This window comes from Loxodonta africana, chromosome 15 (assembly GCF_030014295.1).
Source record: "Loxodonta africana isolate mLoxAfr1 chromosome 15, mLoxAfr1.hap2, whole genome shotgun sequence".
Lineage (NCBI taxonomy): Eukaryota > Metazoa > Chordata > Mammalia > Proboscidea > Elephantidae > Loxodonta > Loxodonta africana.
In genome coordinates, this window is record NC_087356.1 from 24976265 (window position 1) to 24996883 (window position 20619).

Consider the following 20619-nt stretch of genomic DNA (forward strand, 5'->3'; position numbering starts at 1 on the left):
CCAAATGATGAAACTTTTAAGTTACAGATATGTAGAAACATTCCCAAATGTGCTCAAGTACAGTAGCATGAATCTTTGGATTTAAAATATCTCATTCTCCTAAGTGAAAATTCCCTATTTTATACTTGTAAATGAGGGATTATTTTTATCTAGAGCAGGAAATTGGCCTTGATGTAATAAAAATACAGGGAACAGTTATCTCAAGGGTTAAAACTTCTTTAATCTCTTAGAATTATACAGAACCTATGCTGAAGGTACAGCCCTGGTGATGCAGTGGTTAAGAGCTTGGGTGCTAACCAAAAGGTCTGCAGTCCAAATCCATCAACTGCTCCTTGGAAACCCTATGGGGCAGTTCTACTCTGTACTTTAGGGTTGCTATGAGTTGAAATCAACTCAACAGCAGCGGTTTTTTGTTTGGTATTCTGAAGGTACAGAATTACTTCTAGAAGGTATAAAATATAGTATGTTAGAAACACTAAAGAAGGGTATGCTTCCTTATTCCCTCTAGGAAATCCCACCAAGATGTATGAAGTGGTCTATCAAACTGGATCTGAAACCCATTCAGACTTCTATGACATCGTCTTGGTGGCCACTCCACTGAATCGAAAAATGTCCAATATAACTTTTCTCAACTTTGATCCTCCAATCGAGGAATTCCATCAGTACTACCAGCATATAGTGACAACTTTAGTTAAGGGACAATTGAATACAACTATGTTTGGCACTGCAGCCGTAGATAAATTTGATCTCACTGCAATCTTAACCACTGATGATCCAAATTTGTTCATTAACAGCATTGGGATTGTGTACCCTGTAAGAGAAAAGGATAATTCTGAACCATCCACAGATGGGACACATGTTTGGAAGATCTTTTCAAAAGACATTCTTACTCAAAAGCAAATTTTAAAGCTCTTTTTGTCTTATGATCATACTGTGAAAAAGCCATGGCTTGCATATCCTCACTATAAGCCTCCGGAGAAATGCCCCTCCATCATACTCCATGACCGACTTTATTATCTCAATGGCATGGAGTGTGCAGCAAGCGCCATGGAAATGAGTGCCATTGCGGCCCACAACGCTGCCCTTTTGGCCTATCACCGCTGGAATGAGCACACAGACATGATTGACCAGGAGGGCTTATATGAAAAACTTAAGACTGAACTATGAATAACATTTTTTTCCCCTTTCTAGTTCCCAATGGGTTATCATTGGCAAAAAAGAACAAAATCTGAGCAGAGATGATTTTAAATCAGATACTTTGCCATTATCATTGTTTAACAAAAGTAATCCCTGTGGACTATGAGGAAATACAAAGCTCTCATTAAGCGGGAAGGCATAACGTGCACTTACGCCCCATCTCCAAAATTTCCTCACTCCTCTTTCGGTCTCCGTTAGCAGTGTTTTTCAAACTTCTCTGATTCTAAGAATCATTTGGGGTTTGTTAAACGTACAGCTTCTCAAGCTCTTTTCTTGGTGATTCTGATCCAGTAGGCCTAGGGGTGTTACCGTTGTTGTTAGGTGTCATCAAGTTGGTTCTGACTCACAGTGACCCCGTATACAACAAAATGAAACACTGAACACTGACTGGTCCTGTGCCATCCTCACAATCGTTGCTGTTTAAGCCCATTGTTGTAGTCACTGTGTCAATCCAGGACCTAGGGCTAGGGCCCTGGAATTTAAACAAGATCTTAGAGTATTTTAAGCTGAGCACTTGAGGAAGAACTAGTGGCTAGACTTACCCTCTTTGTTGAGGACTGGGCCATTCGAGCTTCACAGCTGGGCATAATTTTCAATCACATCAAAACTACTATGAGAGCTAGTGTCTTATGCCTGGCATTAGTAATTTATACCCTTTTTCACAGTAAATGTGCCCATGCCCTAAGCCTTGACCTTTAGAATGTTACCTTTTGATTTCTTCTGTCCCAGTTTTATTAGGGGTGAAATTTAGAAGTCTTAGTAGGACAACCTTCAGATGTCATACAAGCCTCAAGTAAAACGAAAAGCAAATACAGGTTACTGATTTAAGAAATTGGCATTCTATTAGCAAACCCTCACCTGAACCTTTAAAAAATATCGATAGATGCCCACCACCAGAGATTCTGACTTCACGGATTAGGGACAGTGCCTTGGTATTGTAGTTTTTTAAAGTTCTAAGGTAGTTCTATATATGTAGCCAGGGTTGAGAATCATCGACCTAAAAATCTGACAGTGGACCCGAACTACTGGGTCAACTACAGGTAAAATACTTCCTGTAAGGGAGTTGATGTCTACAAAGGGCTTTTAGTACCTTAAAACTCCTAAGGAACTCAATCCATCATCAAAGCAGATCCTTTCTGCAAACAATTTTTCAATGAGAGCTCTAGTAGTAATCTTGATAGTAAGGAGCACTGACAGTCTAACAGCAGAGGCAACTTAGGTAACTCCAGAATGGTTGGCACAGAGTAGGATATTCAGAATGACACTAAGCTTCACCAAATCCAGCATGTTCAAAGTGTGACGATGTTTCTAAAGCTACTGTGGCATTCTGGGTGAGAAACTGGTTGCTGAAATCTTGCTTTAAGGCAGTAGTCCTCAACCTTGGCTGCACACTGGAATCACCTGAAGATGATTTAAATCTTCCTAAGTGATTCTTATATGCAGTCAAACCTGAGAACCAGTTCTACATCTACAATACAGAGATCATGAATGACTGTTCTTACAGCCACCAGTAGGACAGAGCAAGCCAAAGACGGTGAATTATAATCCTTAATGCAACCAAGTCAGCAAAAGCCCTTCACCAGGTCATGGCAGTAGCTATTTTAGAAAATGGTGTAATGGAACATTGATGCATAGTAAAAATGGTTTCTTCCCTAGTACAGTTGTGAATATTAATATGCTATAAAACTGCCAAGATACATTGTTTGAAATAGAGGCAGCAGTTAGACCCATTGTTTGTCAAAGGGTCAGCTTTTTAAAAATTTTATTCTTATTAAGTATGTTAAGAAGCATTCTTTTTTTCCCTTTTGTGGTTTTAATGAAGGCATTACATAAATACTAAAAAATCACAAATACTAATAAGAGCTCATTTAATTTCTATCACTGGTAGATGTGTTTTGCAATGAGATGTATTTTTACTTAGGATACCACTGCTGTTGGTATATCAAATCTATAATGATTATATTTTCCAACAGGGCATCTGAAACTGCTTCCTCAAAGGGCAAAACAGGTATTGCCCTGTCTATTAGATAGTTTTAATACAATTATAGTATTAAAGAACATTTTTATTGGAGTAAAATACTATCAGAGCCTGCTACTGCCAGAGACCACTCATCTTTTTACAGAAGAGACTTGTAGAAATTACGTAGGGGCTGAATGAAAGTTAGCTCTATTCCAATGGTCCTACTTGAACCTGTACCAGAATCACCTGAAGGGCTTGTTAAAACAGATTGCTGGACTTTACCCTCACAATTTCTTTCAGTAGGTTTGGGTGGGACACCAAATTAACGTTCCTTGGTGATGCTGCTAGTTTAGGAACCACACCTCTACCAGTCAACTTTTATGTGGCTGCAAAAAAAAATCCAAGTCCGTCAACATCAATGGAGATTAAATTAAAAAGTGCTGGAGAAAAATGGAAAAATAAAAATGCATCGGCCTTCACACCACCGCTCCTTATTGTGATTAAGTTTGAACCCTCCAGCTTTTCTGCTATACAACTTCTCTAAATACGAAGCGCCATTTTTAAACATACATATAAGTGATTGTGTTCCATGTTTTAAAAGTACCTTACATACTCACCTATGTATACTCCATTCTCTACAGTTTTAAAGTGATTCAAGATTTACCAGCTTTTTACCAGATTACAAAAAGAACAGGCCTAAGCATTTGCTTGGGAGGTTTCTTAAGGTTATGTTTATAATATAACCATCCGTAATATATCCCTGATCTCATTTTGTGAGCCGTAAGATACAACTCATGAACTAGAAGAATGTATTATGGGCAGCATTCTCACTACCCTCTCTACTCCACAAAGAAAGAATGACAATACACTGGAATGTTTTTCTCTGGAATGGATCCTATTTCTACTCTTGTATTAAAAAAAAAAAAAAAAATCCCTACTTAATAATTCCATTCAAAATAAACAACTACACCATTGCTTCTTGTGTTTTACTGCTATTGTATTATACTTGAAATATAAACATACCTGGAAAAGTCTCAGGAGATCAACGTTACTATTCTACGTTTCTAAAGTTGAGGGTGTTTCAGAACTTATCCGTGTCCGCAGCTTCTTTATCTTTGTTCGGTGTTGAAAGACGGAGAAAAAGAGCCCTTGCTGTATTTTGGTTTTAAGATTCTTCCATTTCAGTGTATAAAAAAACCTACTGAAATCGGTCTCAAAGGAACCAGGCAAAGTTCATGTTAAAAAAAAAATAGAAGAAAATCTCATATTCTATTTCTATATTCAGAGCACCGGAGAGGAACCATTTTGACTATTACAAAAGTTTATTTAACAAAAAAAAAAATATGAAGAATGTACACAGCCTGATTTTTACATCATAGTAAAACAGGCCCTTTGGAGAGGAGAGGGGATACGTGAAAGCAGTGGATTTCTCTGCTGAACACGGCCATTACTTATACTCGTTCCAAGGCTTCTAACATGATGATACTATTTCCTCGTATTACCTATGAAAGAGAAAAATACATTTGAAAAGAACACAATTCACTTAGTAGACATATCAATGAAGATTAAAGAGTTCTCATCAAATCATTAATGGTTTTTTAATCTTAACATGGCAGTGTGTGAGGCTTTTTTAAACCACAGGAAGACTATATATCTCAAGTCAAATCTTAATTATGACAAGAGGCCACCAAACTCTCTCTAGGTGAGATGCATGTATTCTAAAGCCAACAGTTACCTTTTTTGAGATGGCATGCTGTTACAGACTGAATTGTGTCCCCCTCAAAATGTGTGTCAATTTAGTGAGGCCATGATTCCCAGAATTGTGTGGTTGTTCACCTTTGTGATCTGATGTGATTATCCTATGTGTTGTAAATCCTAACCTCTATGATACAAAGAGGCAAGATTAGAGACAGTTATGTTAATGAGGCAGGATTCCATCTCCAGGACTGGGTTGTATTTCGAGTCATCTCTTAAGATATAAAAGAGAGTAAACAAGCAAGCAGAGAGAGGGACCTACCACCATCAAGGAAGAGAGCTGGGAATGGAACATGTCCTTTGGACCTGAGGTCCCTCCACTAGAAGCTCCTAAACCAGCGGAAGACTGATGACAAAGACCATCCCCCAGAACTGACAGAAAGAAAGCCTTCCTCAGGAGCTGCCACCCTGAATTCAGACTTCTAGCCTCCTAGGCTGTGAGAGAGTAAATTTCTGTTTGTTAAAGCCATCCACTTGTGGTATTTCTGTTATAGCAGCACTAGCTAACTAAGACACATGCCATGTTTCCACTGAGTTACTACACCTTCTAAACTGCAGAACCCAAATGGACGTGTCCGTCTCTTCCCCATAGATACTTACAGGTTAACGGGAAAATAAGTACAGTACAGTGTATGAAGTTTAGGGGTGTGAGATCATTTAGGGAACAAACAGGATGGAAGCTGCTTAGGACAGGCTTTATGAAGATGGTATTTATTTGGGTCTTGAAAGTTGGGTAGAATTTTGATAGAAGATAGGGAATTCCAGGCAGAAATAAGAAGAAAACAAAGTATAAGGGGATAAGGAGTCTAATTTGAACATGAAGGGAAGTAGGAAACAAAGATAGCTGGCATCCAATCTCAGGCAAACTCAAATGCCAGGATTAGTGTTTGGGCAACAGCATATGGGTCTGAACAAGAGAGCTTTAGAGGGAGGAAGGGAAGTTATAAAGAAAAGGTCCTAGGAACACAGTGCCTGACATAGGAGACATTCCATAAAAGATAAGCAAGGACGTGTATGAGAAAACAGGTGAAACAGCTGATAACTGAGCTCACGAGGAATAGGAAAATAGGAGAAAACTGTAAGGAAGCTGCTGTTGTGTGCCATCGAGTCAATTCCGACTTAGTGACCCTATAGGAGGAGAGCACAACTGCCCCATAGGGTTTCCTAGGCTATAATCTTTACAGGAGCAGATTACCAGGTCTTTTCTCCTGCAGAGCTGCTGGATGGTTTGAACTGCCAACCTTTCAGTTAGCAGCTGAGTGCTTCATCATTGTGCCACCAAGGCTCCTTGGAAGGAAGCTAGGGGACAGTAAAAACAAGAAGCCCCGGATGGACTGTAGATCACAAGGAACCACAGACCAAATTAAGTACGAGCTAGTTGGACAAGTGAAAAGATAGGAGGGGGAATGATGGGAAACATAACAATTTGAAGTGTTTATTAGAAATAGAGGCATTTTGAATAATAAGATTCAAAGTGGAGCTATGGTTGCAGGCAGCTCAGAGAGCAGAAATATCTATAACTTGTTCTTTTCTCCCTTCATTCTAATTTATTTATATACACACTAATACTGTCTTCCCCCACTCAAATGTAAACTCCATGAGGGCAGGAACCTTGCTTGGTACAATAGCCCCAGGGCCTAGAACAATAGTAGGCATTTAGAGGGTTCAGTAAGTACCTGTTGAGTAAATAAACAAATGAATTTGTATACCATAGCAGACAGACTGGAAAGGAGCATGGCAGGAGGGGGAGTGTCCCAGAGCCTGGCAGACAATAACAGCAATGAATGAGTATGGTGAGAAGGTGGCAAAGAAAGTTTTAGAAAAGAACAATGCCCTGAAAATGACAATGGGGACTGAAAGAACTCACTGACTCTTACTGTTCTTATAAGTTAGGAATGGAAATGTAGAAAAGCTAACCAATGAGTTTACCTAGTTCTCAAGAGTTTTAAATTCCTGGCTTCTTTCTTGCAGCAGATGATGAACATCACAACTTATTGATCAAAGCACAAAAAACAACCAGCTTTCATTTCTAGCTTCCTCCCAAATTTGTCCATGCCTGACACCTGCCTTAGGAGTAGGCAGTGGTAGAAAGAAGTTTTTTTCAGATGACTAAGATTTTCAGATCTGAGGGCTTTTTTTATTTTTTAATTTATTTTGTTTTAAGTGTAAGTTTACAAATCCAGTCAGTCTCTCATACAAAAACTAACACATACCTTGCTATATACTCCTAGCTGCTCTCCCCCTAACGAGATGGCACACTCCTCCTCTCCACCCTGTATCCCCACGTCCATTCTACCAGCTCCCGTCCCCCTCTGCCTTCTCATCTCGTCTAAAGGGTTTTTAGTGTCATTAAAAAACAAAATGAAACTGCTATTTTCACGAACATTTTCCTAAAAGGGTAGAACACATTTCCTTGCCTTCTCATATAATATACAGAAAATAAGCCTAGTAGCTGAACACTTCTATCTTGCAATGCTCTTTTCTGCTGTAGTGTTTTGATCCTCTAAATCACTTAGAACCATCAGGTCCAGAATTCCATGAGCTATTACTCCTTTTGTTATACTTAAATAGTAGGTTTTCGGAAGTGTTGCTCCGAGTTTCAGCCTACTGAAGGTACGCTATCTAATAAAAACAGGAGCTGCTACAACCTAAAGAGGGCTGCAGAAGGACAACTCTCCCAGGCGCTCCTCAATTATGTAGATTCACAGAACGTAGATTTTTAACTGTTTCTTAGGGGGGGCCTGGGCTGGAATGAAATCTTAAGGAAATTGTTCTGGGGTGGAGCCTGGGCATGGTTTCGTTCCTTGTAAAACTACTAATGTGACTGTAAATGCTGTAACTTAGTGGTTACTCTTCACCTCATAGCAGAATCACCAGGGGAACTTTAAAAATCTCTGTGTAGCATCCCAGACTAATTTGATTCCAAAACACAACTAAGATTAAGAACTACTGCTCTAATGAAGGACTATGGACCTCTAATATGGAATAAAGGTTAAAAACGATTTTGAATCGCTCTTTCAAGCCCAAGAACCTCAGAGGGTTTTGTATAGTTAAGATCTTACCTACAGGTCACTGGGATATATATTGCAGCTGAATGACTGCCCTGCGTTAAACTATAAGGGAGCTGCAAAGTCTAATCTTGCCTGTAATTTGCTTTGTCTGGAGGTTACTAACTTCATTTTTTCCTTTTTTTTTTTTTAAAACAAACTCCAATTTAATCCAAGAGTTTGACAGAAGGGAAGTCAATGCATATTCCAAAAGAAAAAATGAAATCTCTAACAGAAACCCCCTATCTTTACTTACCACCATCCCAATATTGTTCTGTTGTCCACTAGTTGCCATCTCCACACATTCGTCTATCACAAGATTCATAAAGGGATCAAATCCCCGCAAGATTCCTTGGACATGTCTGCCACCATTTAATTTCACTGTTTAAAGGAAAAATTATTTTTATTAAAACTGACCACTAACTATCAACTATTCATTAAAAATTAGGTGGGATGAAACACAGGTATTTGTGATATGTTAAAAAACCCACTGCCCTTACTTATATGCCAGGCACTGGGCTGAACGTTCCATATTCACAAGAATCCTATAAAATAGTATTAGCCTTACTTTACACAAGACCTATGGTATAGAGCTTTTAAGTAATTGGTTCAAGGTTATATAGCTACAGTCTGGTAGAGCTGGGATTCAAAGTGGAGGATGTCTGCCTCTAATGGCCATGGTTTTAACTTCTGTATACTTCAAGTACTGTACAGATCAGGTTTTTAGTAAAGTTGAACAAAATGTGCTTTTCCTACATATTACCAAGAAACAAAATAATTGTTTCTTGTCTAAGTCCTATGTAGCTTGTTTAAAGGAAAAAAGGTTAATAAATTTTCAAATTTACAACACAAGAAAATCCTTACAGTCATGCTGCCACAAACCAAGGAATATTTGCGGCTACCAGAATCTGGCAGAGGCAGGGATCTTCCACTAAGCAGGGATGGCCTTGCCAATACTTTGAAGTTGGACTTCTAGCCTCCACAACTGTGAGAGAGAATAAATTTCTAGTGTTTTACGCAAAAAAAAAAAAAAAAAAAACAACAAAAAAAAGTCCTGTTAATTTTGTCAAAGTGAAGGAAGGCTTATATGAAAGAATGAACAGTCTGAAATGTTTTAGGCTTATAAGATATCAAACCAAAAAACCAAACCCACTGCCATATCTAATTAGGATTTTGATAAGCCTGCTTAATTAATGGATAGAAATTAAAGGTTCAGTGTGCTTTAAATTTTTATAAAGTTGTTCTGAATGTTATATACTGTCAAGACAAAAATAAAAAGCACTAATTTAAAAAACTTACATGATAACTTCTTGTCCATGAATCTGAAAAACCAAGAATATTATATAACTCATTTGAAAACATTAAGCATAAATAAGCATAGAATTAGGTACAGTCAGTACACTCTGCTAAAATTTATACAACAGAAATAATGAAAATTTAAAACAGTAAAAAACTTCTATTACTGTAAAGGGTGAGGGAGCAAGAAGCTACCTAAAAGTAGGCATTATATAAAGCAATATAATTTGAGAAGGGGCAAGATAGTAAAAAAAAAAACAAAAGCAATGTATTTACAATATATTAATCTACATTAAACTAAACCTTTATACTGATGTGAATTATAAAAACATTTTTGTTGCTCAATTTCGACCTCATTTTCAATGGTTGTATTTTAAAGCCATTAACAGAAAGTGCAGATTTGGTTACATTTTGGTTAATTCCCAAACTGAACAAACCATGTGAGGACATCAGAGAGTAACCAAACTATTACTCAATAGGTATTTTATATTTGAGCCCACAGTCGTTTTAATATTAAGATACCAAGCTTAAGTGTTCAGGATATTCTTCACCACATAAGTATACCTGAGCAAAACAAATGTGTATTTTTTCTTCTAAATAACTTTTTTGTTCTTTAAAATATATACAGAACATACACCAATTCGACAATTTCTACACATACAATTCAATGACACTGATTACATGCAACTTGTGCAACCATTTTCACCCTCCTTTTCCGAACTGTTCCTCCGTTAACAAACTCACTGTTCCCTACGCTTCCTACCTAACCTTTTTGCTGTTGTCAATTTGATCCCAATGCTCAAGGTAGATATTTTTGGTTTAAAGTTTTAAGATTATTCCAGGGAAATAGTTCTTGGGATTCATCCAGCTTCAAAGCTCCAGAAAGTCTGGATTCCATGAGAATTTGAAATTCTGTTCTGCATTTTCCCCCTTTTGATCAGGATTCTTCTATAGTCTTTGATCAAAACACTCAGTAATGGTAGCTGGGCACCATCCAGTTCTTCTGGTCTCATTGCAAAAATAAATATTTTGAAACTAAACAATTTGAATTAAAAAAAGAAAATCCCATCTCAGCAGGACTGTATGAGACTATTAAGTCATGCAGTCAAATCAATTTTTATCTTTTCCAGTTACTCTCAGGCTAGAAAATATAAAATTTCATTCAAACTTAATGTATAGGATATCATGGGAGAATTCACAGATATGTCACAAACCCTAAAAGAAGGTGTAAGTAAACATTTACAGTAAAAATGTTTATACAGTATAATACATAAGGTTATATTTTCATTGTACATATTATACAAGTCACAACATACACATGAACTCATTTAACCCTAGCAACAACTCTGCCAGTTATATACTATTATTACCACCATTTTATGGATAGGAAACTTAGGCTTATTACGGTTAACCAAATTCTCCAAAGTCACACAACAGGTGAGTGAGAAAGTCTTAGCAAACACAAATGGTTCAGTTTGATTGGAGAACTAGGTTTTCAAATATCAGTGGTATAAGAATGGATGATCTCCTTGGTGGTGGATTTAAGAATGCTGTGTTAAGGAGTCTGGACTTTATTCTGCAGAAAATGAGTAGTTATTAAAACAGAGTCCATCACTGTGGCTGTAATTTTTAAGAGGTAAGAGGAAGAATTCAGTTAAGCCAGGGTTATCTCAAACTCAGCATCACTGACATTTGGGGCCAGATAATTCTTTGTTGTTAGAAGCTGTCCTGGCCTCTGCCCGTTAGCTGCAGGCAGCAGCAGACCCCGCTCCCCAAGCTGAGAACCACTGAGTTATCCTAAACCAGGAAGAAGGTATGAAGTTGTAAAAGAAGATGGTATCTGTGATAAAGGAGGAAGAAAATTTAAAGACATTTTAGAGGCAGATCTGACAGGATTTCACAATTCATTAAATCAAGGGATTAGAAGAGCAAGGTATCAAAACTAGTTTCATCCTCAAATTCTGAAATAACATCTACTAAGAATCAGAAATCTAAAATTACAAGTAGAATGATCCTTTTATTAAAAAAAAATAATTACCATTTCATCAAGTCCTGATAAATCCTGAGGATACAAAATTTTATCAGCCCATCAATAAAATAATTTTAGATGATCGTTTTTTCGACAATAATTTCCACTTTTCTTAATGTTAATGTTGGGAGTATGATTTAATACTTAAGCCTTTAACAACTCCAATTAAGATTAATGGACAGAAATTTCGTAAAAAAGTTGGCTTTGATGCAAATGTATATTTAGATGTAAAATTATTAAATATCAATTCTTTCCCAAGTCTGACTTCTTTAAGGGGCTGGTAATAAATAAACTATACATAAGGCAGACCAGGTGGCTGACCCACAAAAACTGATTCTTGGATGCTAACCCTTTGTGCAATCCAACTACTACAGCCAGAATTCTGGCGCTACATGGTATAAACAATATAGAGAAGTACTCAGGAGACACGGAACATGTTACGCTCACTCAAGAAGTGTTTGAGGAGGTTAAGGCTTCAAACTGGGTCCTGTATAAAGCAGGAATATCCTACTTAAAAGTTCCGTTTGATTTTACTGGGTGCGGGGGTGGAGGGGGAAACAACCCTTCTCCCGATTAGAAAAATGAATGCTCTCTCATAATTCCGATGATAATAGCACAAGACGTTAAAGTTTAAGTACAAGAAGGCAAGAAAAAGGAATTGGATTTTTAAGTAAATGCTCAATCAACACAAACACACTCTCTAAGATGAAAGTGGCTTTTGACTCCTCATATCCTATGAAGACTTCCATTCCAGCCACCTTATCCAGAACATGATGCTGTTCACGATGTTCCACAAAGGCTGGCGTCGAGGTCCTCAAGTAACGAGGAAGGCCGTGGAGATGTGGGGCCGGGAGCTCGGGGACAAGGGAGGCAAATGGGCAGCATGCAGGTGCTTTTCGCGGCTTCTGGCAACCAGGCCGAAACGCAGGGTCCGTGCGGCCTTGGGCTCCGAAGTGCAGGGCCCTGACGGGGATCCGGCGGCCTCGGACCGGAGCGAGGGGAGGTGCAGGGGCCCATGCCCACCACTCGGCCTACGCACGCCGGGACGCGCTAAGGGAAATGGAGGGGGCGCCTAAGGCACCTGTGGCACGCAAAGAAGCTGCCACTGCGGCTGGGCCTTGACACTTACTTACTTTTTCAACTCGGGCGGGTGAGCCTTGCTCATCGTGGCTACTCGGGAGGTTCAGCGCCGCGTTGAAACAGAACTCGCGCCCTCCCTCACGCTCCGGCGGTCGGCTGGCGCTTTTGCGTCTGACGTCATCTATCCTGTTAGCCAATGGACTGATGGCAGCGTTCACATTTCACCTCGCGATACTTACCGGAAGCTTGAACGCGCCTCTGAGCTTCAAGCTTCCGGTTGTGTCGTAAGGGATTGGTTAGACAGCCTTTCTCAATTCCGTTTCCCCTTCTGTGAAATTGAGATAATAGTCCCGTCTGGCTTCTGAGCTACACCAGCCAATCCCGTCGGGGTAGATGGCACTGTTCATCTTCGTCATATATATACCAAATGAAAACAGCCCTGGAGTAGTTATGGCTAGCTGCCGTCTAGCCGTCCCCTGATGGTGAACCTGTGCACAATGAGATTGGACCTTTTTCCTTGGCTGATTTTTTTGGACATAGATAACCAGGCTTTCCTTCCCAATCTTAGTCTGGAAGCTCCCCTGAAACCTGTTTGGCATCATAGGAACACGCATGCCTCCACTGATTAAAGGGTAGTTGGAAACCCTGGTGGTATAGTGGTTAAATGTTACTGCTGCTAACCAAGAAGTCGGCAGTTTGAATCCGCCAGGCGCTCCTTGGAAACTCTGTGGTACAGTTCTACGCTGTCCTATAGGGTCGCTGTGAGTCGGAATCAACTCCAGGGCACTGGGTTGGTTTTGGTTTTTGGGGGGCTGTGCATGAGGTGCGTTGTCCTGGAATCGAGCTTGGACCTCCTGTATGGAAGGCAGGAATTCCATCACAGAAACTCCACTCTCTCCACCCACCCCTGGAGGAGCGAATCCCTAATGCTTCCTTGGCATTTATCACCACAGCACAGTATCACGTCAAATCCAGGGTTGCAGTAAGCATGAATTAGTGACCTCTCTCCACTAGAGTGACAGGGCTTCAGTCTCCAAGAATTTGTATCTTGAGCCCTGAAATGTATTCCCCATTGATGGCCCAGCAATTCTTGGAACACTGCCTCTATTTTGTAGTCATTCATAGAACCCTGCTTAATGTGCCATTGCCCCCACATATGAAGCGTGAGGTGTGGCACACAAAGCTCTGTATTGAGGTACCCATTTTCCACATCAAGCACACAAGTGTAAAAGGTGGTCCCTGACTTGTTCCCAGTTGTGAGGCTACTCCAAAACAGAAGAATCCACATTTATGAGTAAAACATAACGGGGATGACAAAAGACTTAGGCCAAAATAGTAGAGTTCATTTCTGCTTTAAATACCTTGCTGATTCTAAGCAGGGGTGGTTCTCCAAAATTTAAATTCATTCCTAATGTTCGAGAACGACTGCTGAAATACCAAGTACAGTTAAGAACTTAAACTCATCAGTTATTTTGTATTCTTTTGGTACTCACAATCCTAGACATTGGATTTTCTCTAGACGGGTCAGAGCTGTGTACCTTTTCCACATGTTGCCATTAGTGTTTAGTTGAAACTAGAGACCTGACATGGATACCAAGTTGTTTTTTTTTTTTTTTCCATTAATGGGCTTCAAGTCATAGTGCCCCAACCTTCCCTCAAAGTTTTTCTCATTTACAGTTGTCTTGCATCTGAACCATAACACAAAATCAATACTACTCTTCTGGACATCTTAAGAACTTATTTCACACATTACAAGGAGAAGCACCCTGAGAAAGTACACATTCGTTGTTCGGATATGAAGAAAGAAGCACAATAGTGTGGGGAAAATTAAACCTTATTTATTTTTTCTAATTAAACCACTAGGAAAATATATCACAGCCATGAAACAGCAGACAGGCTACAATAGCACTTCAAGTAATAAATTGGTAGAAAGATGACAAAGGCCTTATCAAAATGGTAAGGCGTCACTGAAGCAGGAACACTGCGCACTGCAGAGGCCTCAGGCAGAAAGTGGTATTTGGTAATGGGGGGCTGCCCCTCCTTTGCTCGAAAGGAGCCACAGCTCTCCCTAGCTCCTGAGTTACTTTTCCTCCCTTGACTTTCATGTTGCCAGGTATTGGCTTAACAGGGCTGTTATTTCAGGGGGCTAAGCAGGCAGCTGGACACATCATCAGGAAACACCAATCACTCGAAAACGACGTTATGTTGGTAGAGCGCCAACAAAAACGAGGAAACCCTAAATGAGACAGATTGCCACAACAGCTGAAATAATGGACTCAGACATGCCAACGATCATGAAGACGGCACAGGACCAGGCAACATTTAGTTTTGTTATACATAAAGTACCATGAGTTGGACCCGACTCGATGGCAACTAACAACAACAAAAACAACAAGAAGTAAGTAATGCTGGGTTTAGGCCTTCATTTCATTCAGTTATATGAAAAACTAGGTTTATCCAAATCCAGCACAACTTTCTTAATTAAGCAGCCGACAGTTTCTCTTTCATCATTCATTCCCAGATATTGGTATGTATCACAATCAAAACCCCTTTTCCTTCAAATGAGTAGTGTCATTGCAAGATTGTCCTGTCACTCTACTGCAGACAGCCTCAGAGGCCACCAGAGCAGCCAGCGAGAAGGAAGTTCTGCTTCCCATACCCAGTGTGACACGGTCTCCCGTTTTTGCACGGTCCCAGGCTGAAAGGTGCAATATATGAGAATTTCAAGAAAAGCACATCTTGACAGTCAGATGGCCAAAGAGCCTTTCAAAGTTTTCATCCAACTACCCTGTCTCCCAGCTTGACATCTTAATCAATATCAGGCTCTTGGATATAAAACAAAACTAAGCAAAACAAAGACCCAGATCTCTGTTTTCCACTTCTGCATTACTGATCTTATGGATTCTGTTTTACAGCTTATGGAAAATGGGGTGGCGATACTTCTTGTAAACAGGAGGTTGGCAACAAACAGAAATACTCTCTTCAAACACCACCAGGTCATAGGTAGGCTGGAGGAACATGCCAGCCTGTTGGTACTTATGTGAGAAGCAGAATCTGGTGTGTTGGAGGCTCTGGCTTGATACAGCTGCTAGGATAAGCACTTGCCACATATAATTTAGGCTGTAAATAACTCTCCTGTGCTACCTACAACCCAAATTTTAGCACCAGTTTTTCCCACTTTACTTGCTATGGATTAAAACCTATAAAAGAACCAGCATCCACAGAGCCAGGTGACATAGTCCTTAAACTTGCTGCCATCCTTAATTTCTTCATTCCTAAACCTCACTTAAAAAACCAAAATTCCCATCCTGCCCTCATTCACAATGGCCACTAGCAAAGACTTTTATTTTGCAATGGATGAGAGAGACTCCTTCATCTTCTTGGTCATGGACGGGATGAGATGCATGTGGTCATCCACACACTTGGTCACACAGCTCTCCAGCTGCTGCTTCACCACAAGTTCCTTATTCCCTGCATCCATTGAGTCTCTGGCTTTGTCATTGCAATGCATGGTACACCGGGCCAGGCGGTCCTGTGGTAAGAAGGAAGAAGGCAGAAAAGGCTGAGAGGCTGCCTCCATTTACCCTGGGCTACAGGCTTGACATACGTTATCTTGACCAATTAAAGAGACACTGTAGTGCAAGTTGGGGCCCTGCTGACTCAGCTGCTAACTGGTCAGCAGTCTGAACTCACCGGCAGTTCCTTGGAAACCAGATGGGGCAGTTCTACTGTCTCACAGGGTTGCTATAAGTCGGAATCAACTTGACGACAATGGGTTTGGTTTTGGGTAGTACAGCTGGAGTCCCCAAGTGGAGCAAACAGTTAACGCACTCAGCTGCTAACTGAAAGGTTGGAAGTTCGAGTCCACCTGATGGTGCCTTGGAAGAAAGAGCTGGTGGTGATCTACTTCCAAAAAATCAACCACTGAAAACCCTACGGAGCACATTTCTATCCTGACACACAAGGAACTGCCATGAGTCAGAGCTGGCTGATGACAACTTGTTTTTGCTTTCTTTCTATAATGCAGTTACTCAAAACCAGGTAGGAGTCTCTGGGTGGCGTAAATGGTTAAGCATTCTGCTACTAACTGAAAGGTTGGTGGTTCAGATTCCCTCAGAGGTACCTCAGAAGAAAAGACTTGGTGATCTACTTCCAAAAAGTCAGCCATTGAAAATCCTATGGAGCACAGTTCTACTCTGACACACACATGGGGTTGCCATGGGTTGGAATGGACTTGATGGCAGCTGGTTTGGTTTTTACCCATGACTACCCTGATTGAAGCAGAGAGTGGTGCCAGGAGGGCCCAGACTAAACAGCACTACAAATAAACCGGAATAAACTGTACACAGTGCTTCTAGGACGCGAGAAGTTACTGCAGCTCAGGGGTCCAAGACCACACAAAGACTTAAAACATCTTGATGCTTTAATGTCTGTTCATGCTACTGAAAAACACTCAATTCAAAAAATATTATTGAGCATCTACTATATGCCAGGCACTCTTCTAATTATGAGAAATACGGCAGTGAGTAAGGCAGTTCCTGCCCTCATAGAACTTGCATCTAGTGAGGGAAGGTAGACAGACAAAAAAAATAAGTGGAGATGTTGAGGTAACAATTGGTTATATGAATCTGGATTTCAGGTACAATGTGTGGTCTAGAAACTGAATGTAGGAATTGTCAGCTTATAGGTGACACAGATATAAGACTAGAGGAGACTAGAGAGAAGCAGATAGAAAAGTTTCAAGGACTACCTTGGGCACTTCAATGTTCAGAGGTTGGAGAGAGGAGGAATCAGCAAAGAAGGCCAAGAAAGGGTAACCAGCGAGGGAGGAGGAAGATCTGGAGAGTGAGGTGTTCTGGAAGCCAAGTTAGTATGTGTTTCAAGGAGGAGGGGAGTGGCCAACTGTATCAATGATGCAGACACGCTGAGTAAGATGGGAACTGACAAATGACCACCGGATCTGGCACCACGGCAGTGAGTGGAAAAGCAGGTCTGGCACAGGGGAAGAATGAAAGTCTGACTGGAGAGGACTGAAAAGAGAACGGAAGGAGAAAGTTATACAGCAATCCACGAATCAATTTTTCCAAGGGTCGAGCTACAAAATGAGCTGTCAAAACGAATCCAAAGAAACCCTTTGGGATACTATGACCTTGGAAAAGTTATTCCTTCACAATGGCAGGAATTTTGAAGAGTTTTATACAGCAGAATGTAAAAACGTGTCACATTAGACAGAATTTTTCCATGTGTGAAACCTCTGGATATGAAAAACTGGTTCAAATCAAAAACAGGCCCTGTTTTCCCCAAGCTCTAGAAAAGAATACTGAGAGGAAGGGGTAAAATGAAATTGTGGGTACCTTTCACTCCAGAGAAGGAAAAATGGAGCTATTTTAGTAACCTCAGGGGAGCTGGTGAGGAAGGCAGCATTGAGTCTACAACAGTAATGCTTCACTAAGTGACGGCTCCCTACTGATACTGGAGCCTCCCTCTGGGTATCGCAGGTAGGGGCGGTCCTGGGCGAATGTGTAAGACTACAGAACAGTGGTAGGGTCTGGCGCTAATCTTCACCTTTTCAGATTGTCCTAATCCAGTCTCCTGGAGACTCTGCTATTGTTTTAAAATATGCTTATGAATTAATATATATATTTTCACCACCACCAACACCTTCATGTGGCTGACTCACTGGTATTTGTTCCTGTTGAGTTGATTCTGACTCGTGGTGATCCCATGTGTGTCAGAGTGGAACTGTGCTCCGTAGGGTTTTCGATGGCTGATTTTTTGGAAGTAGATCACCAGGCCTTTCTTCCAGGGTGTCTCTGGGTGGCCCCGAACTGTTTTAGAAAGCTGTATAGGTTATGTACAGTCTACAGACTATATTTGGTACTCATGGCAAAAAAGAAAAAAAAAAGGCATAAGGCTCTTGGTCATGAACATAATGCCATTTTACAACACTGCTTCTAAGGGAAAATATGGTTCAATTTGAAACAGGCTGCTCAGCCATATCTTAAACAGTACCTGAGCCAATTTTTTTTTCCTTCTTCTTTCTTCTTTCTCTCCTTTCCCTCCCCCAGCCCATCCCTGCCCCCAGGTAAGATCTAGGCCTGTCAAATAAGAGGAAGGATGGCGCCAGCTACCCACTGAGCTGATGGGATAATGGCAGGAAAAGATCAACATGTTTGAGATATGACCACCAAAACCAAACAGAAGAAAGACAGTGCACATTCCACAAGTCCCTAAAACTTATGGCCCCTTTTCCCTTAAAAACCCGAACCCATTGGTAGTCTGGTGAGACAGATGACTTTAGGAGGAGATCATTCCCCTCTGTCTCCATATACCGGTATATCTAATCAAGCTCTTGCTACCCACTTCACCCCTGTCTCAAGAATTGGCTATTTGCGGCAGGCGGCTCTAACTCGCGAAATTGCGGTAACAAATTCATAGCATTCAACTTCCAGGCCTCTCCCTAAAATTTCAAACCCCAGGAGGACTCTGGCTGGCCGTATGTCTATCACAAATGTTAAAAGGACCAAGACATTAAAGCCAAGAACTTTGAACAAATGCTTGTCAACTCCTGAAAAAGAGCAACATCAAGGGTCTCCTAACCAGAGTCCATCTGAGATGTTCCTCACCTGGAACTTCTCCAACTCGCTGGTCACCAGGGCCTGGGCTTGAGCCAGTGGCGCGTGGCAGCGCTCAATGCACTGGTGTACCTGTTGCATGGACGCCTGGCTGTCCTCACAACAGCTGGCGCTGCACCGGAACATGATGCCCTGGGGTGGGAGGAAAGAGCAGGGGTCAGGCAGGAAAGCCTCAGGGAACACACATAACCAGGGGTTAGGAGGACTCCTCTACACTGGCACCTCCCTCTCCATCTTCTGCTTTCACCATCGTTAGTAACAGCCATCAGGACCTTAAAACCATGAATGGGACAATTATCCTCGGTGCCTAGTAGAGTGTTTCATAGGCTTCTTGAGGCTGGTTCATTGGTACTTGTTGCATTCATGGCTGGGGGTGGGTCAGAGGCAGCCATGTTCTGAAAACTAGGTGTCTGTACCACAGGTCAGAGGTCAGCAACCTCTGACACACAGAACATTGAGGGGGTAAAAGCAGAACATCATACAGAACAGGCTGTGTGGTGGGGAGTTCAATCCAAAAGAACCGGGAGCGACCTTGCCATCAGGGAGGACCGGCGCTTTCACCTTTCCGGTCTCTCACCTTGGCCGTGCCCTTTCTGGGCCTCGGGCTGCTCCTGGGCAGAAGGGGCAGCGCATGATGGGAGGGCAGGGGAGACGAACGCCTCACAGTAAAGAACTCCCGACTCTGGCCCATGGACATCCTTTCACCCGGGCTGGATTAGGTGGAAAATGGCCGGGCGCATCGCGAGGGCGCACGAATTTCATCTCATCAGCCAAAGCTTAGAGCGAGCGGCGTTTCCGAGGGCGCCGCGGGGACCCCAGGGTCGCCCTGACCGGGGTCTCCGGGTAGGGGGCCGGCGGCCCGGCCTCGCGAGGCGGCTGCAGGAAGGGTCCGGGAATGCGGACCCGCGAGGGAAGGGGACCCCCAGTTCGGCCCCCGGCTCGCTACCTGCATCTTTCGGATGTTCTCTCTCTCCAGACTCTTCACCATGGAGTCGACCGCCTCCTGCACTCGGAGCTGCTGCAGCTCCGCCATGGCGACCCTGCGCTGCGGCCCACAGCGCCGGCGCCCACATGGACTGAAGCGCACGGGCCCGCCCCCTCGCAGCCTCTTCCCGGGGCGCCTGGGCCGCGCGGTCGGTCCTTCCCGGAACCACGTTGCCGTCTGGCGACCGAGAGGAGTAATTGCATGCCGGGGAGCCGCGCTCCTTAACCTGCCCTCCACCGGGCAAGTCTGTAGCGACGCTCCTTCCTGCCTTCCGGCTTGCTTTCTTCCTTCTTCTCTCCCTCCTTCACTGTCTCCCTTCCTTCCTCCTTTCCGTATAATTTACAGACTGAGAAATGCCCAGATCTTAGGTGTACAGTTTGATGAGCTTTAATAAACCTTGTCCTTTCCCAATCAATCTGCTTTCTGGCTCTATAGATTACATTTTCCCTTTCTAGAATTTCACGTAAACAAACAAACAACCAAACCACTGCCATAGAATGGATTCTGACTTATAGTGACCCTACTGAACAGGGTTTCCAAGACTGTACATTTTTACCGAAGCAGACTGCCACATCCTTCTCCTGAAGAGCCGTTGGTGGGTTTGAACCACTGACCTTTTGGTCAGCAGCGAACGA

General features: G+C 41.9%; 3 protein-coding genes across 4 annotated transcripts in view; 1 reads left to right on the forward strand and 2 right to left on the reverse strand.

The window, feature by feature from the left end:
- Positions 1–4131, forward strand: part of PCYOX1 (prenylcysteine oxidase 1) — a 37916-nt gene extending 33785 nt beyond the window's left edge. Inside the window, exon 6 of the mRNA XM_003413666.4 lies at positions 509–4131. Within this exon, the coding sequence (XP_003413714.1) occupies positions 509–1167 (659 nt within the window). The 3' untranslated portion in view covers positions 1168–4131. The remainder of the gene's footprint in view (positions 1–508) is intronic.
- A 329-nt stretch (positions 4132–4460) lies between these two features.
- On the reverse strand, positions 4461–12531 carry SNRPG (small nuclear ribonucleoprotein polypeptide G). 2 transcript variants are annotated; one of them, XM_003413667.4, is made up of 4 exons: positions 12418–12531; positions 9259–9281; positions 8216–8340; positions 4461–4659 (listed from the first exon to the last, which is right to left on the reverse strand). In XM_003413667.4, exons 1-4 carry the CDS (start codon positions 12447–12449, stop codon positions 4609–4611), a joined length of 231 nt encoding a protein of 76 aa, XP_003413715.1. In that variant the 5' UTR covers positions 12450–12531; the 3' UTR covers positions 4461–4608. The 2 variants fall into 2 exon arrangements, with proteins under 2 accessions (XP_003413715.1, XP_023408516.1); XM_023552748.2 differs by having other exon boundaries at positions 12414–12503.
- Positions 12532–14180: 1649 nt separating this feature from the next.
- Positions 14181–20089, reverse strand: FAM136A (family with sequence similarity 136 member A). Its single transcript, XM_003413557.4, has 3 exons — positions 19946–20089; positions 18991–19131; positions 14181–15896 (listed from the first exon to the last, which is right to left on the reverse strand). Exons 1-3 carry the CDS (start codon positions 20030–20032, stop codon positions 15708–15710), a joined length of 417 nt encoding a protein of 138 aa, XP_003413605.1. The 5' UTR covers positions 20033–20089; the 3' UTR covers positions 14181–15707.
- Positions 20090–20619: the final 530 nt, after the last annotated feature.

Excerpts from the sequence above, each read along its gene's own strand:
- FAM136A (XM_003413557.4), bottom strand. The coding sequence starts at position 20,032 with ATGGCGGAGCTGCAGCAGCTCCGAGTGCAGGAGGCGGTCGACTCCATG. Across the intron at positions 19,132-19,945 it reads AGAACATCCGAAAGATGCAG|GGCATCATGTTCCGGTGCAG; the intron begins GTAGCGAGCCGG and ends CTCCCACCCCAG. Across the intron at positions 15,897-18,990 it reads GCGAGTTGGAGAAGTTCCAG|GACCGCCTGGCCCGGTGTAC; the intron begins GTGAGGAACATC and ends TTCTTACCACAG.
- SNRPG (XM_003413667.4), bottom strand. The coding sequence starts at position 12,449 with ATGAGCAAGGCTCACCCGCCCGAGTTGAAAAA. Across the intron at positions 8,341-9,258 it reads CATGGACAAGAAGTTATCAT|TGAAATTAAATGGTGGCAGA; the intron begins GTAAGTTTTTTA and ends TCCTTTAAACAG. Across the intron at positions 4,660-8,215 it reads AGAACAATATTGGGATGGTG|GTAATACGAGGAAATAGTAT; the intron begins GTAAGTAAAGAT and ends TCTCTTTCATAG.